The sequence below is a fragment of the Scardinius erythrophthalmus genome (assembly GCF_964197995.2).
Source record: "Scardinius erythrophthalmus genome assembly, chromosome: 15".
NCBI lineage: Eukaryota > Metazoa > Chordata > Actinopteri > Cypriniformes > Leuciscidae > Scardinius > Scardinius erythrophthalmus.
Genome location: NC_138235.1, coordinates 31,002,508 through 31,020,358, shown reverse-complemented (window position 1 = coordinate 31,020,358; position 17,851 = coordinate 31,002,508). Strand labels below are relative to the sequence as shown.

At 37.8% G+C, this 17,851-nt stretch overlaps 1 protein-coding gene across 2 annotated transcripts; it reads left to right on the top strand.

Annotated features, from left to right (window-relative positions):
* Positions 1-1,458: 1,458 nt before the first annotated feature.
* On the top strand, positions 1,459-8,858 carry LOC308703417 (chitinase-like protein 3). 2 transcript variants are annotated; one of them, XM_081386868.1, is made up of 11 exons: positions 1,459-1,815; positions 2,616-2,661; positions 3,624-3,656; positions 3,874-4,042; positions 4,329-4,376; positions 4,816-4,981; positions 5,072-5,181; positions 5,277-5,334; positions 7,435-7,623; positions 7,728-7,808; positions 7,910-8,858. In XM_081386868.1, exons 2-11 carry the CDS (start codon positions 2,628-2,630, stop codon positions 8,276-8,278), a joined length of 1,257 nt encoding a protein of 418 aa, XP_081242994.1. In that variant the 5' UTR covers positions 1,459-1,815; positions 2,616-2,627; the 3' UTR covers positions 8,279-8,858. The 2 variants fall into 2 exon arrangements, with proteins under 2 accessions (XP_081242994.1, XP_081242993.1); XM_081386867.1 differs by having other exon boundaries at positions 1,474-1,815; positions 2,602-2,661.
* The last annotated feature ends 8,993 nt before the right edge of the window (positions 8,859-17,851 follow it).

Genomic DNA, 17,851 nt, shown 5'->3' with positions numbered 1-17,851 from the left:
TTAGTTACATATAATCACTAAATTGTAGCTGAATTCACAATATTGTTGAATACTAAATATCTGTGTTATGTCATCTGAAATGTTACTTTTCTTTAGAATGTTCTGCCAGAAAAAACAAGTATGTGTTTATTTTTTAAATTCATGTGCTTTGAAAGATGAGTGTTCTGTTTGTCTGTCTTTTGAGCAGATATTAAGTGTGTATGCTTGAGTCTGATTTTAGATGTTAAGTAGTTTTAATTTAGATGTAAAATTCAGTCATTTATTCACCGTCATGTCATTCAAATCCAAAGTACAGTATTTTATACAGCCCTCATATAGCTTTGTATGAGAAACAGACCAACGTTTAATTTGTTATCCCCTGATTATCTTCTCGGTTGTGTCCAATGAGAGGAAAAAAACTTGGTTTTGAATGACATGATGAAGGTGAGTAAATAATTTTTGAACTGACTATTTATTTAAGTCTTTTGAAAAATAATTCATTTTTTTAAGAGCCAAAAAGTAACAAAACACGATCACATTGCACTAGTTCACATAGAAATGTTAAATGTATTATTTGTTTAAACAAATAAAAAAGGTCACCTTCAAAACAACCTTTTACAGACCATATTTCACTCTATAGCATGTATGTGAAGCAGTTTTGTATCACGTTTGCTTTTATCCAGATGTATGCAAATTTATCCCTGATTACAGTTAAACTACATGCAGTTTAAAACTTTGCACAGTACGTGACATTGGGACATTGGGGATTAAAGTACTGTTTTATTCTCTCCCACAAATCCTATGTGTTGCCTCATTTTTTCACTTTGGAGAGTTCCTGATGTACAAAGTGATCTGAAGCCATGCATTTTGTAGTAGTGATTTTGGTTACACTTCATTTCGATAGTCCACTTTAGGTGTTCTACTAAACTAAAAGTACATGTCAACTAATTTGCAACTACACGAGCTAACTCTTATTAGAGTAAAAGTAGACTGTTAGGTTAAGGTTAGTAGAATAAATTGACGTACTTGGCTGCAAAGTTATTACAGTCAGTCAAATATCTAAAGTGGGCTGAATTACAGTTACTGTAATTTTTTGCAAGTTTGAGCATATTACACTCTTTACCAGCAGGGAGCAGTAGCCTGGTTAATATTATTTTACCTCAGCTTCCACATGAGTCCTGACAAATTAAGTGTTTTGTGCAAAGTGTTTTCCATTTTAAGTTTAGCATTCGAACATTTGCTTGTAAATTACTTTACATTGTAGCTTATATCTGCGGACTCATTGACTAAACAGATGTAGGCTGTATGTAGCCTATAGCTCTGTAGGACTGACTCACCATTGTGACTCAAATGTAAACTTTAAATACAAATTGTTAAATTAAGGATGTATACAGGCTGAAACAGACCATCACTCCTTTTCAAGAGGTGGCGATATGCTGCTCTTCGAGCTGGTTAAAAACACAAAGCTTAATCTGGAGTGAAGAAGGGGATCGCATTCTTTAAGCCCATCAGCAGGGTTGCCAAACCCGCGTTTTCCCCGCGGGTTAAAGGTTTGACCTAGTACATAAATTATATTCGACTAAAATACTTATATTGAAAGGTTTTATATTCTACCAAAGATAAAACTGTGCCTGATGTTAAGTTTTGTGAAGGAGCGTCGACGGGAGCCTTAATTTGAGTTGTGTTGTTGGGATACTTGTGGTCTGTTTTTGTTCGGCCATTAGGCTAGTTTTGTTACGCAGACCTGGCAACCCTGTCCATCTGATTCAACAGGCGTTCTTGAATGTGATATCTCACTTAAACCACACGAAATGAGCTAAATTTCAGAAGCTACATGTAAGTACTCTTTAAAGAATCATGGGTAACACTTTATTTTGCAGTGTCCTTGTTACACATGTTACATGTAGTTACTGTAATAATAACTATAAATTATACATAATTGCATGCAACTAACCCTAAAACAAACCCAAATCTTAACCCTAATGTAAGTACATTATTACACAGTATACTGTAACACAGACACCTTAAAATAAATGGTTAAACTTTATTTTAAGGTGTCATTGTTACAGTGTAATTATAAATTTAAGTACTGAGTAATATTAAGCAACTACATGTACTTACTATAGGGTCAGGGTAGGATTTGGTTGGGTTAGTTGAGTTAGGGTTAGTTGCATGTAATTATGCATACTTTACTGTTATTACTATGGTAAGTACTTGTAACATATGTAACAAGGACACTGTAAAATAAAGTGTTACCAAATAAAGTGTAATCTAATCATGGCATAATTTCAATATACCTAGCCTACATTTGTAAAACTGTTATGAAATTGTGATAATTTATGTAATCACATAATACATTAACTCTGAATACATGGGAAGAGATTGCAGACCTAATAGAATTAATCAGAAATCAATTGGCAGAAATTAATGCTTACTTAATAAATACAATAAACATATTGTTTTAACATAAATGTAGCATGTGTAGAAAGAAACAACACAGGCCTGTTGTACACCACTAGTCTTCAGGATGTGGGCTTGTCATCAGAAAAGTGTAAAAGCTGAAGGGAAACTGTTGGGACAAGTGTTGACAGGAAGTGGTTTCTGTATGTTTATTATGTACAGTTTGTCTTTATCAGACCATACACCAGATGACTGCTTCAGGCACAATGCAGCTCAACAGAGGCAAGTATACTCTGCGTTGTTTTGTGTTTTAAATGTTATTTTGAGACTGTTATTTTTGATCTTCAAACCATTGTGCGATTAATATTTAAATGTTGTTATTAAACCAGTATTTTCAGCAGATGATAGTTTTTCATGTTTTACTAAGCAGCTTAAAAATGATGAATCATTTTTCTTTTAACATATTTTAAATTCACTATACCGTTCAAAAGTTTGGGGTCAGTAAGATTGTTTTTTTATTTTTTATTTAATACAATAATTTATAACAATTATAACAACCAGCATTGTTTTTTAAGCAAATCTTCATATTAGAATGATATCTGAAGGATCATGTGACACTGAAGACTGAAGTAATGATGCTGAAAATTCATCTTTGCCATCACAAGAATAAATTAGTGTAAAATAGTTACGTTCAGTTTGAATAATATTTAACAATATTACTTTTACTGTAAAAATATATACAGAAAATACTTTTTTTAATACGTGCTTAGAGACTACAAAAATCTTACCAACCACAACATTTTGAACAGTGCAGTATATTAATATCTAAAGTAGCTATTTGCTGATGTTGAATTTGAATCTGTCAAAAAATAACAGTTTCTTATGTCACATACCACAAAATATAATTAAACAACATAAAATTACTTAGTATGTAAGACCTCTTAAAGGTATTGTATCTAGTATGTTGTATCTTTTTTTGCCATTCGGTGCTATAAAATTGTGCAGTTGAATATTTTCTGTAAAAACACTTACACAGACATCAGGAAGTGGTTTTTAATGCAGGTTTCCGGAACACTGGAACAGCCACAGGCCTTCTAACTTGCACTAAAAAAACAACTGTTACGAACTACTTTTTAACATCTTTCATAAAAAAATCTTGAATATTGATTAATTTATCAAGTTATTAATAATTATAAATATTTTAAAAAGCTATAAATAATTTTCCTATTGTTTTTTTTCCCCAGCTTTTGCATTCCTCTGCTTGGTGATTTCAGTGGGTAAGTGCACTACCTGTTTAAAATGTCATTCAACCACCTCTCAAGGAGAACGTAGTGTTTGTTACAAGCACACCGCTGCTAGATTAGAGTACTCGAGAGGGACACTTTTGAGAGGCAAAACAAGCTTTAACTGAAATAATATCCTTAGGCTACTGCTGAGGGCATTCAGAGTGATGATAATAATAAGAACAAGTTCTGCTTCACTCGTCCAACTCAGGTGCGCAGAGGAATCACAGACTGACCTGTTATCTGGATGTTTTAACACACCGCACACGTGAGGGTCCATGCACTCATATCATTCTCCCCTCGATCTCCAGTGATGAAGACCTTTACCGCCAAAGCTTGTCGGAAGATGACCGGATTATTCTTAGAAAGATGAAGGAGAGGTCTGATTATTGATATCTCTTTCTAGACTCATTATTTGACTGGTGTTCTGACATTTTCACAAATTGACAATAAAATAACCACTTGTTCAATTCCACATGCAACATGATCATATATCCATCCATCCATCCATCCATCCATCCATTTATATATACTGTATATATATTGCATGTATTGTTTTCAGTAAACTTTATTCAGCAGTAGTTGTCCATTTTGACCACGGCTAATGTCATTTCAGTCTTTTACACAAAAGTATGTATATTCATAGAAATATATAACTTTCCCCAGAAATCCAACTTTGAAGATTTTGCTTGGATTGGAAGTCAGATCATCAAGGTACCAAAAATTTCAACCTAGTAAAATCACACCATTAATGATAACTATAACGGTAACTATATTAGCGTCCACACCAGCGCACAATATTGTTGTTTATAATTAGTTTGTGCTCGTTAAAAGTTAGATGAATTCTGATTGGCTCCCGTCAAGTCATTGTGAAAGTGATTCCAAGATCGTTTCTCTGTCGTTATCATTACAGTTCTGGTGGACTCGTCTATTTTTTATTTTATTTTAAATGATTTTAAAACTGTCTTTATTGTTATCATTATAGTTGTCGTCCTTGGTGTGAACAGGCCAAGTGGTTTTTTTGGACCACTTTAAATGTACTTACTGATGAAGAAAAACTCTGAATAACTGAGTTTCTAAAAAATGAATTGGATGAAGTATTCACAGTTCACATTAGCATCACCTGACACCAACTCAATTTGCTGTTGTTTAGGTTGGAGCTGATGTCTGCTACTGAGGGCAGTGTTGAGAATTTCACTCAAACGGTATTGACATTCTTGAAGGACAAGAGTTTAGACGGTCTAGACGTGATTTGGCAGGACGGCCTCACTTCTGACGCATCTACCAGAAGCAAAGAGCTGTTCTCAAATTTCCTGAAGGCAAGGACTACTATTTTCATACAAGTTTTACTTTAGAAACAACAAATATATCAATCTTATTTTAATCACAAACTTCCATGTTGTCTGCAGAGTCTAAAAGGCACTTTTGATGAAGAAACAGATCCTCTACTTTTGTCAGTGTCTGTACTAGAGCCCATTGACTACAGTGCGGCCAGTTATGATGAACGAACACTTTCACAGTGAGTCTCGTTCTTATGCACCATTCATATTTCACTTCTGCTCAGTTATTATTAATTTATTTTTCTGTACTTAATAGTTTCTCTCTTTTTTATAGGTATGTGGACTTCATCTCCATTCTGCCTGCACATCTTGAAAATGATGGACTATACATTGTAAATTGCTCACATTTATTACAATTAGCTATGACAGTCATTTATTTGTTGGGTTTAAAATATACTGTATTGCATCCCGCGTGATGTAAACGAACAATAGGTCAAACACCATTTCTACCATTTCCCAAAAGGAAAAATTAGCATTTGTAGCATTTGTAACTCTGTTTATACACGCTGTGAGAGTGTGTGTTACAAATCAGGAATGGCGAGAGAACATTGTGCTTGGTACGTTTCATCTTCAAACCAAACTTGGGTCTTCAGCCGACAAATTTTAAATCCCGTCTGGCTAGCGCGCTTCCCATAATGTTCATGCATTAAGTCAGTAGGCGGAGAGGAGGCGGTCTTTTGTGGTTGTTCGACCACATGAGCGTTTACACTATGAAAGCAATGCGGTCAAATGCGTTTGACTACCTCTGGAAGTGGTTGAAAGTGGACAAGCTCAAAATGTTTTCGACCACGTTTCCACCTGTATTTAGCGTAGTGAACTTGTGATCCGATTGACCAAAGCGCATCTTAATACCAGGTGGAAACAGGGCCTAAATGTTGTTGCAGGATCAAAAAGAATGAAGATCTGTAATATTCGTGTAAATCATATTTAGTTGTTACCCAGCTAACAAAAATATCCCATTAAGTTATGAAAACGCTATTTCTAATCGTTCAAAATGTCCAGTTTTTAAATAATGTATTAAAAACAACAAAGGCTAATGCGAATTTTAAAGGAACATTTAATTTTGTAATTTTGCAAACATTATCAGTAGCACCTCACTGCAGTACACAAGATCCATGGGGTGGAGATTGGTAAGTTTAGGGGTGGGTTTAGGGATCGGGATGGAGATGGGTGGGTTTAGGGATCAGGGGGTGGAGATGGGTGGGTTTAGGGATCAGGGGGTGGAGATGGGTAGGTTTAGGGATGGGTTTAGGGATCGGGATGGAGATGGGTGGGTTTAGGGATCAGGGGGTGGAGATGGGTAGGTTTAGGGGTGGGTTTAGGGATCAGGGGGTGGAGATGGGTAGGTTTAGGGGTGGGTTTAGGGATCAGGGGGTGGAGATGGGTGGGTTTAGGGATCAGGGGGTGGAGATTGGTAGGTTTAGGGGTGGGTTTAGGGATCAGGGGGTGGAGATGGGTGGGTTTAGGGATCAGGGGGTGGAGATGGGTAGGTTTAGGGATGGGTTTAGGGATCAGGGGATGGAGATGGGTGGGTTTAGGGATCAGGGGGTGGAGATGGGTAGGTTTAGGGGTGGGTTTAGGGATCGGGATGGAGATGGGTGGGTTTAGGGATCAGGGGGTGGAGATTGGTAGGTTTAGGGGTGGGTTTAGGGATCAGGGGGTGGAGATGGGTAGGTTTAGGGGTGGGTTTAGGGATCAGGGGGTGGAGATGGGTGGGTTTAGGGATCAGGGGGTGGAGATTGGTAGGTTTAGGGGTGGGTTTAGGGATCAGGGGGTGGAGATGGGTGGGTTTAGGGATCAGGGGGTGGAGATGGGTAGGTTTAGGGATGGGTTTAGGGATCAGGGGATGGAGATGGGTGGGTTTAGGGATCAGGGGGTGGAGATGGGTAGGTTTAGGGGTGGGTTTAGGGATCAGGGGGTGGAGATGGGTGGGTTTAGGGAACAGGGGGTGGAGATTGGTAGGTTTAGGGGTGGGTTTAGGGATCAGGGGGTGGAGATGGGTGGGTTTAGGGATCAGGGGGTGGAGATGGGTAGGTTTAGGTATATGTAAGGTGGGAGGAGTTGGATCTGGATTCAACTCCTCCCCCAGATTTTCGTGTTCTGCAGTGAGGACCATCTCAACATTATGGGAATGTTACTTTTAAATTATCTCTGAACGTTCTGAAACAAGTAATATAATATTAGAAATGTTAGAAAAAAGTTCCATGAATGATTTAAAAATAATGTTTTTGCATCAACTTTTTGAGAGCATTATTAAAGACCAGATAACTTTGAACTAATGTTCTATTAATGTTATTGGAAGAACGTTTGTTCATAACTTTGAGAGAACCTTGCCAGAACGTTAGCCAAAGTTCTGAGAACGTTCCCTGTTTGCTGGTTAGCACATTAGCATTCTAACTCTGTGTTTAACTCATATTTCTTTTACTTTATAGAACAAATCAGTCCAACACTGGCAGGAACAGCAAGTTGACCTGCAAAAGCTCAATCTGGTCATGCCTGGTTTTCTCCGGAGGTCACGTCGAAGGCATCATCATAGACATCATCCCGCGCATGATGACGTGAATTCAGAGGAAGGAAAGAAGGATCACATCCATGTTTTGGGCTTACACATGGGTGGTCAGGTAGGCTATAACCATAGATTGCATTAGCTTAGCATTAATTATTAGCTTCCTCAGGGAGAGCTTAGGCAAAATTGTTTAATGATCTGAAACTCTTATCCTTTCAGGTGTGTCAGGTCATTAAAAGTGGACAAGAGCAGTTTATTACTTTAACAATTCTTTCAGATGAGCATAGTGTTGTTAAGGAGGTAAGTAAAGTATATTTTTAAATCAGTAACATAATGTAAACTACTAAACAGATAATCAGAAGATACGCACAAGAAATGATATTGCATTTATTAATGTCCAGGTGCTCCAGGAAGGCTTTGGTGGCATAGGGGTTGTCTTCATAGATCTAGACGTCTTCGTTAACTCCATATGTGTAAACATTAATCAAGATGAAAGGAAAATTGTTGAGTCAAAAGTGATTATGCATTCACATCATGGGCGTGATGATCATCATCACAGAAGGGACCATCACCACAGCCACCACCATGATCGCTCTTCCCGTCTTCCTCATGGCAGCCATGATACTGGTCACCATCACCACAGACATCATCCCCACAGACATGGACATCGTCAACATGGTCATCATCATCGCCATCATCATCGCCATCACCCCCATCCAATAACTCCTGAAAGCAACATGACCCGAGAAGAACAGCAGGGCCTGGAGTGAACTTGCATAGGATGTATGTTAATGAAATCCATGCAAATGTGGTGTTTTAAGTTTGGCAAGTTTAAGTAAGTTTAAATAATCAAACAATATATACAAATATGATATTAATAATACAAAATTTAAACATTACTTTTTACACATTACAAGTTTCAGTTTGTAAGTTGTAAGTTAAGTTTGGATTGTAGTTATGTCAATGACATTGCAATATGGTAATATAAATGATTTTTTTTTTTGTATTATAGTAATTAGAATAATTTTGTTTTGTTATTTTTCTTTTCATGTTTTCACTAATTGCTTATTATCAGTGGTGGAAATGGCAGAGATTCATTTGATGACCCTAGTTGGGGACATATTTTGTATTTTTAAACCATAGATGCAGAAAATTCCACTATATTTGTTTATGTATGAAATTTGGCGCACACACATTTCCAGCGCAGCTTATTGTGAGAACGTAACAATATAATCATGCTTTTTTGTGTGTGTTAAAACAAAGATATTGTGTCATTGTGTGTCAGAGAGCTTGATATATAATATAACAGATTAATACAGCATTATGAAATAAATATGTAGCCCAAAAGTCTCAGGCTTCACATTCTTTTCTTGGACAGTAATGCAAAGCTGTGAGAGATTCATGCTTGTGCATGTGGATGTTCCTCAGCATCTGAGTTCATTAAGCTCCAAAGCTATAATTGTATGACCGAAATTACGGTTCCAGCAAAAGCTTATTAAAACCAGGCTTGGATGAACCAGAGCTCGAGCCTCTTGAGGGCGACTGGCTTCTGCGTTTTGAGCGGCAGGTGTAGGCATGGCTGGCCCAATGGCGGTGAGATCTGCTTTAGTTTATGCATGAGTAGATTTATGAGGCTATTACTTGGACGTCCTGGGGTACATCACACACACAAACACACACACACACACACACACACCTGGTTCGCCGGCTGCCTGTGGCTCAGAAGTGCAGTGGCACATTGGGTATGTACGAGGATCCTGCTGCTTCAGGCTTTAATTGGAAGCATTTGGAGACTCGTGTAAATTACAGGCCATTCTCTCCTTGTGTGAGAACACGTTCCTTAATGTCATCTCTGCATCACAGGCTGATGATTGTCATTTAGCATCTTTTAGAGAAGAATGTGTTTGTGTTAATGCACATTGCACATTTTTTAATTCAGTGCAGTTTTCTCCTATAAAAACGGATGGCAAGTATTTAGTAGCATCTTGACATGATTAATGTAAATTTTGTTCTTTATTTTATTATTTTGGAACACTATAGAGGCAAATTATCATAAAAAAAATAAAAATAAATCTAAGATGTTGTTTTCTAAGATTAGGCTACTTTTCCAATTTATTTTTTTATTTTTAACACTGATCACAGAAATGACAGAAAAACAAAACAAAGGACAAGCGTTTATATATATATATATATATATATATATATATATATATATATATATATATATATATATATATATATATATATATATTATTATTAATTATTAATAATATGATCTTTTTTTGCACATTTGTTAAACCTTATGTGAAACCTTTCCCCCACATGTGAAAACAAAATGAGTAATAGGGAGCCCATAAAGATGGTGATGGAAAAAAAGATGAGATGGTAGGAAAAATAATATGTCAATGCTTTTGCGTTCACTCGCAAAATGTTTTGCGTTCACCCGAGAAACTTTCCGATGGCTCGCAAATAACAACAAAGTTTTGTGAGCAAACGCAGTTTCTCGAGGGAAAACAAAAGCATTGAAATATATTTTTTCCTCCCATCTCATATTTTTCACCATGTCCCTTTAGGGGCTCCGTAGTTCAATCAATCAATCAATCAATCAATCAATCAATCAATCAATCAATCAATCAATCAATCAATCAATCAATCAATCAATCACTCCATCCATCCATCCATCCATCCATCCATCCACCAATCTGGAGTCAAACCATTTAATATTATTTCATAAACTGTTTTAAATTGTTTTTATTTTGAGTTTCCTGACTACTTGACATCTATTCATAAATGAAAAGTGACATGTTTGTCATCATATTTGAGAATAACCCTGCAGTACAGCATGCCTTTAAGAGTTTAATGTCAATTATTTCCCCTCATTTCTCACATCTGCATGACATTTGACTCAAAATGTCTTTAAAAAAAGTTACAAGATTATTTGATCAATATTCAAGTGTGAGCAAGTGATCCATATCCCACTTTGGTCAGCTATTAAATTATGGTTCCTGCCAGGACACTCTGAAATGGCAAAACCAGGCAACCATTTGTCCGTTTTCTGTCAAGTGATTTAGAGAAGGGGAAATTGTAAGCACAAGATAATTGTCTTTTGGGACCGTTTGTGCCTAGTGCCACTTTGATAAAGATACAGTATACTCCCAATTTAATTGTGTCTTTGAGTATTTGAAGTTTATTAATCTATAAAACTCATACGCAAGGCTGAAAACAAACCAACAGCACTGATATATGTTCCTCTCTGTCCTTTCATTAAAATGGAAATTCCAATTTGCAGCACTCTAACAAGCAGCTGACAGCATAAATAAACCACTTCATTTTAGCCCGACTTAGAGATGAGACACAAGTGCTTTTACAGAATCAAACAACCTTTGGACAGTGATCAACTAGTGTGATTAATCGTACAGATCTTCTCCTGACAAAATCTGTTGTTTACAGAATATAGCGCTATAAATCTCTGGCCAGCGCTGGCCATTACAAACCAATTCTGGACATTGCTGGTTGGCTAATATTAAAATTTATGTTGTCCATTGTCTCACTCCACTGGTCTGATTGCAAATAAATGTTCCATGAATGGTATTAGTAATTAATTTAGGCATAAAATTGCAAAGCCTCTGCATTTGGTTAGAGGATTTTTAATTGCTTAAAGTCCACTTGAGCAACTGGGCCATGCATCATATAGCATACAATTAACTATGTTGTCTGTTTGCTCCAATATGAGAAATGAAATTCTCTGAGAAAAGGGATTTATGGTTGTTTATGTGAAGTTGCTATGCTGTTCTGAGTGACGTTTTACCACGTTATGTGGTGTTTTGGGGGTTACTTGGTCAAAAGAGACTCCTTCAGTGTACGTCTGTGAGACTTTTCACCCAGCAGTCGAAAATCATAAGAATCACTTCCAAAAATCACACCTCTCCTTATTAAGCTGAATGATTTTCATCATGTTTGTAGCCCAAACGATGAACGTGGTTTCACTAAGTAAAACATTGCTGTCCCTAACCCTAAACCTAACCCTACCCATAAGTTATCCCTAAAATCAGAGAGAAATGATGTCAATAACACTGATGTAGAACCACCTAACTCTGGTTGGAAGCTAAAACTTCGACATAAACTGTAAACGTGTCCCTCAAATCTGATTGGTTGATTGGAATGTTGTTCCAGAATCAACAAAGATGTTGATCCAGGAACATGTTGTACTTTGTGAAATCACGTTCAAAAGGCAGAAACACATGGTACGAGTTTGAAGGTCTCTTTAAGGTAAGTCAAACACCACCAGATAACTGTTTTCAGTAATGCAACTATACAATTCCAATCTACTTGAATGGGGAAACATTTAAGATCTAGGTATATACTGTTCAGAGTTATAGCATACTTTGATATTTCACTCACTTTTTTCCCCATTATATCACTGTAAAAAGAAATCAGTTGACTGAACTTAAAAAAGTGAGGAAAATTAGTTCACATAACTTAATTTTTTCAATTACGCATTAAAGGGGGGTGAAATGCTATTTCATGCATACTGAGTGTTTTACACTGTTAAAGAGTTGGATTCCCATGCTAAACATGGACAAAGTTTCAAAAATTAAATTGTACGTTTGAAGGAGTATTACTGTGCCAAAAATGCTCCTTCCGGTTTGTCACAAGTTTCAGAAAGTTTTTTTCAAGTATGGGCATGTGTGACGTCAGATGGGGCGGAATTTCCTTATATGGGTCCTAAGGGCAGTTTTATCGGAAGAGCGCGGGCGCGCGTGCAACCGTAGACCAGAGCAAGAGAGCGGAAAGCAGTACGCCCATCATCACAGCGCTGTGCTCGGCTTTAGGGAAGTCAGTGTCACCAAAGAAGTGGGTTTTTAGTTGCCAGGGCAAGACATCCCTGCACAGATTCCCAAAGAACCCGGCGTTAAGGGACCAGTGGATGGAGTTTGTTTTTCCAGAGCATCAACGGAGTTGTGCAAGACTGTTTGTTCCCTGCATTTCGACGATGATTGTTTTATAAACAAAGCCCAGTTCGACGCCGGATTTGCAGATCGTCTAATACTTAAGGATGGAGCAGTCCCAATGATAAAGGTTCACGGTCGTGCGTTGGAACCGCAGGCGGTGAGTAAAACTGCTTGTCTGCTTCAAATGTCTGTGTGTTGTTAGCATAGGTTGTTAGCTATCGGCGCGTAAGCACCGCCCACACGGCACTCCTCCAGCTGCCAGTAGCAGTTTTAACATTAAGTGACATGGCATCTGACGCACAGAAGCCAATGGCACATGTCACTATGCGCATTGGCACATCCGGTGGCACATCCGGTCTTCATTGGCACGTGCCAGTGGATAGTGGCTTGTGTCACTGACATTATTGGCATGTGCCACTGACATCGCGACACACTGACACTGACATGACACCTGACTGACACCGAGTCGCGGAACATGCCACCGTGTTGCGACACCTCCAGTAGTGACTGACAGATTAATCGAACACCTATAGCCTACTGACGTAATTGTGCCATAAAATCCTAAATAAATAGCCTAATTTTGTGATATTTAAAATATCAATTAAACGAATTAAAGTAGGCTACATTAATGTTTTTTCAAACGTGTTATTTATGTCACGTCTGTATTTGATTGGTATGTGTCACTGAATGTTTTGTAATACCAGTGCTACTTTATGTTGTTTATCTCGCAAAGTCACAAACTGGCCATTCTAGGAAAGACACGAAATAAATCTATCATGGGTCACTACGAATAACGCATGAACAGTCGCGTCCGTTACTGTAAACCTTTATTTTTGCGTGATGCTGCACAGACGCACGCCAGTAGGTGTCAGTATAAGTGAGTGTAACACTGGCCAGCGCAAGATTCTTATCTGTGGCTTAAATATTTCAAGATAATTGTATCGAATTATGTATGTTGTAGGCTACACATTAACTTAGCGATGTTATAAATCATATTTTTTGACAGCATAAAGCAAATTGTTATGCAAGTGGCATATGACGCAATCCATTGGCACATCTCACGTTTTAGTGACACATGTCAATATCCACTGGTACGTGTCACTAAAACTGACATCTCTTTATGTTGTGCCACTCCAGTAGTGACACCTGCAGCTGTCTGCCGTAGTATAATGTAGATTATGTACCATATGCACATCGTTAATTTGTAGAACAAAAATGTATTTTATTTATTGAATAATTACATAAAATTATTTTTTAAATATTAAAGGTACCGAGGAAGGTCCTGCGCGACCGAACGTTTGTTGCACTGAGGACTTTTTTGCACTTGTACAAATAAAGAATATTGCTAGTAGCTCGGTATACTCCTTTTCAGATACATAGCCTAACAAACATATGATTTTTAATAATTAATTTGTTTACACTTTTTGGAAGGACTTGAAATATTTAAGCCACAGATAAGAATCTTGCGCTGGCCAGTGTTACATAGTTACACTCACTTATACTGACACCTACTGGCGTGCGTCTGTGCAGCATCACGCAAAAATAAAGGTTTACAGTAACGGACGCGACTGTTCATGCGTTATTCGTAGTGACCCATGATAGATTTATTTCGTGTCTTTCCTAGAATGGCCAGTTTGTGACTTTGCGAGATAAACAACATAAAGTAGCACTGGTATTACAAAACATTCAGTGACACATACCAATCAAATACAGACGTGACATAAATAACACGTTTGAAAAAACATTAATGTAGCCTACTTTAATTCGTTTAATTGATATTTTAAATATCACAAAATTAGGCTATTTATTTAGGATTTTATGGCACAATTACGTCAGTAGGCTATAGGTGTTCGATTAATCTGTCAGTCACTACTGGAGGTGTCGCAACACGGTGGCATATTCCGCGACTCGGTGTCAGTCAGGTGTCATGTCAGTGTCAGTGTGTCGCGATGTCAGTGGCACATGCCAATAATGTCAGTGACACATGCCACTATCCACTGGCACATGCCAATGAAGACCGGATTTGCCACCGGATGTGCCAATGCGCATAGTGACATGTGCCATTGGCTTCTGTGCGTCAGATGCCATGTCACTTAATGTTAATACCGCCTCTCCCAGCTGCTCGTTTTTTCCGGAAAGACTCGGAACTGCCTATCTTTCTTTTATGAATATAATAAAACTAAAGACTTTTTGGAGATATGAAGGATGCAGTACTACTCTATAGGTACTCAAGATTAACAGGAGATTGACTGAAAATGAGTGTTTCACCCCCCCCCCCCCCTTTAAGTTTATTACTTAATTTTAAGGCAATGGGTTTCCTCACATTTTTAAAGTTAAGACAACTGATCACTTTTTACATAGTTATACACACAACAAATTCTCTGCAAAGTGCCATCTGCCTGATTATGCACACTGTCTCTCTCTTGACCTTTGTGTAAGCTACAATAAACCCGTATTCTTAAGAAAAGCATTACGAGAAAAGAACTCGTCGTCGGAGAAGAAAGAGCTGGCAAGGAGCCTCTGTCTTTCTGAACTGAACCCAATTCCATTTTTCTTCAGTTGAGCTGAAATGATTGGCAGCATTCATGAAATTCAGATGTTAAAGATATCTTCTTCTAATTAATGCAAATGGTGGCCCGGGCTTTGTTCAGTGGCCGGACAGAAATTTAAACGGACCGTGTAAAGCTGTAAACATGCTCCCGAGGGATCTCATTATGAACTATATGAAGAGGTCAATGCACACTCTGTCGCCTCCATGCATGTTAATATTGCTTGTATGTGCTGAGTGGTTGATTATGTATTGGGGGTGATTTCCATTATTTCACTGACTCCAAAAACCGGCTCCATGCTCATGACTGTGTTTACTGGGGTAATGAATGCGGATAGCAGTGTGTTTGTTTGAATGGCGTGATTCTGCTTTGGTGTATGTGCCCGTTTTCCCCATCAGCAAATCTGAGCAGCACGCTTATCTTACACATGCACACACATATGGTGTCCACTTTTACTGTCAGTCACAACTCCATCTGATTATATCGTTCAGCTAATATTTTGTGGTTGGCTGGATCCAATAGAGCGCATGCAGTGAGCACAGGAGGGAATGGAGGTGACCATAGTGAGCCATGCAGCTATTTACTTTAAAAAATGATTTCAGTTGCATGTGAGGTCACGATGGCAGATTTTGGTGTTCACAATCCATTCTACTAAAACTAGCTGTTCAGAAACCTCATGTGGTAATCAATGAAAGTTCATTTTCTCTGACCTTTAGACCCGATAATGAGGCAGTTATTTGTGTGCTATAGTGTTAATTAAGTGATGTGAACCAGCAGTAGCAGAATATATACATATATATATTGTATATAATAATAATATTGTTATTATTTTACACAGGTCAAAAGGAGTAACCCTAACAAAGCTTCTTGATACTCAAAAATTCATGATATTTGTAAAAATAATTACATTAATACGAAAATATGAAAATGATTAATATTCAAAGTGAATGGAACGTTTTAGTAATTTTAAGGCTACATGATGGTGGTTACACCACCCTCAAATTTTTAGAGTTTGCAGAAAATGGTATAAACGCAGGCCTATACAAAAATGAAAGCAAAGACTACATTTCTAAAAAGTGACACCTCTTTTATCATCTTAGGCTTTCTTGTCTGTGCCTTATTTTAACCATATTTAAATAAAAAAAGATTCTACTTAGCGAATCCACCGAGTGTAAGAATAATAATAGTAAAATAATAATAATAATAATAATAATAATAATAAAATAGATCAAATAGCTGCAGTGCTTATCTGGACCACTGGAGGGCACTGTGGTTCTGTCAAGTCAACCTGGAGAGTTTGAGTAAAACTTCAATGAAGGGACTCGTTTGTGTTCTGAAGGAAGCCGCCTCACAACTTCGGGAACATACGGTTTAAAAAGTTTGCTTTTAAATCACAGATGTAATCTCAACAGTATACGTGAGTAGGAGATGGCTTACAGACGGGATCTGTCTGTGTTAAATGCGAATGGGTTCCCGAGAGATGTCAAAGATGCAAATGCACAAATCAGGTAAAATCATCTAATGAGACTGAACATTCCCTGGAGACCCGATCGCTTTGGTGCATGTTGGGCACGGGAGTGGGATGATCTAAGACTGAGGGGACTCAGGGGAGGGGGAAAATTAAAGCACAGGTATTTGAAATCCCCTTTTATCCAATTAAAGTCGAAGCGAACATAGATTTTTAAAAGGACACACACACACACACACACACACACACACACACACACACACACACACAAATGATGTTAATTTTCACAACAGTTACACACTCAGATAGGTACGTTATTTGAATATCCGTAGGCCTACACATTCCCATTCGTTTCCTTTGGATCTGCTAAAGCTTTGACCTGGGCTGCATCCGAAATCAGGTGAAAAACAGTATGTGACATAAGTATGTCCGAATTCACAGTAGCCTGTGAATAGGCAAAAAGTACCCGGATGACCTACTACTTCCGGCGAGATTCTGAAGTGTGCATATGATGGACACTTTACTGTCCCATGAGGCCAGTGGAAAGGATATGAATGGCAATGAAGCGATGCAACTGACGGTAGGTCACATGATAATGACATCATGGCGAATATAATACAGTAGCCTACGTCCAGTTTACACTCATAGCCTACTACACACACTCATACTATGTAACATACTTTTTTACACGTCATGAAGTAAATACTTATTCAAAATAAGTACCTACACAAGAAAGTATGCGATTTCGGACGCAGCCGTGCTGTTCGTCATGTGAGTACGAATATGTTGAATGAATGATTCAGTGACTCTTTTATAACACAAAAGGTCACCCAGTTTTCGCCATATACTGGCATAATGAAAGAAAGAGGAAAGGCCTCATAATGAATCAGTGAACAAATCTTTTTTGGTTCATGGGTTTAAAATATTCCAATCTGAAATTTATTCAAAATAATATTCATCACAACTAAACCAGGTGTTGACAACCTTTTTCAACCAAGGAACTCTCCACCCATACACTCTTGTCCAACCCAAGAACCCTATAAAATTAAAAAGGCAAGAGTTTATTATCGAGAAATCACACATAAAAAATAACAACATTTAGAAATAAATGTTTAAAGCTACACTGTGTAGGATTTTCTCCCATCTAGCGGTGAAATTGTTTATGACTACCAAGTACCAACTAAATATTATTTTCTAGCCCCTCCCATTACGAGGGTGTTTTAACTCCTACGGTGGCCGTATTGTTTCAAATCTGCCTGCAGTCGCGAGTAATCTCCCCCTTGCATTCATCACGGTGCCGCTGAGTGTCAAAACGCGAAAGGCGAAGCTTGAATTTCCAGGTATGTCCCTCTTTGGCTAATGTATTTTCAAGAT

What these genes read in the sequence shown, in the direction of transcription:
- LOC308703417 (XM_081386868.1), top strand. Translation starts at nt 2,628, where the DNA reads ATGACTGCTTCAGGCACAATGCAGCTCAACAGAG. An exon ending in GATGAACGAACACTTTCACA is followed by an intron (nt 5,182 to 5,276) that starts GTGAGTCTCGTT and finishes TCTTTTTTATAG; the next exon opens with GTATGTGGACTTCATCTCCA. An exon ending in GCTTACACATGGGTGGTCAG is followed by an intron (nt 7,624 to 7,727) that starts GTAGGCTATAAC and finishes TTATCCTTTCAG; the next exon opens with GTGTGTCAGGTCATTAAAAG.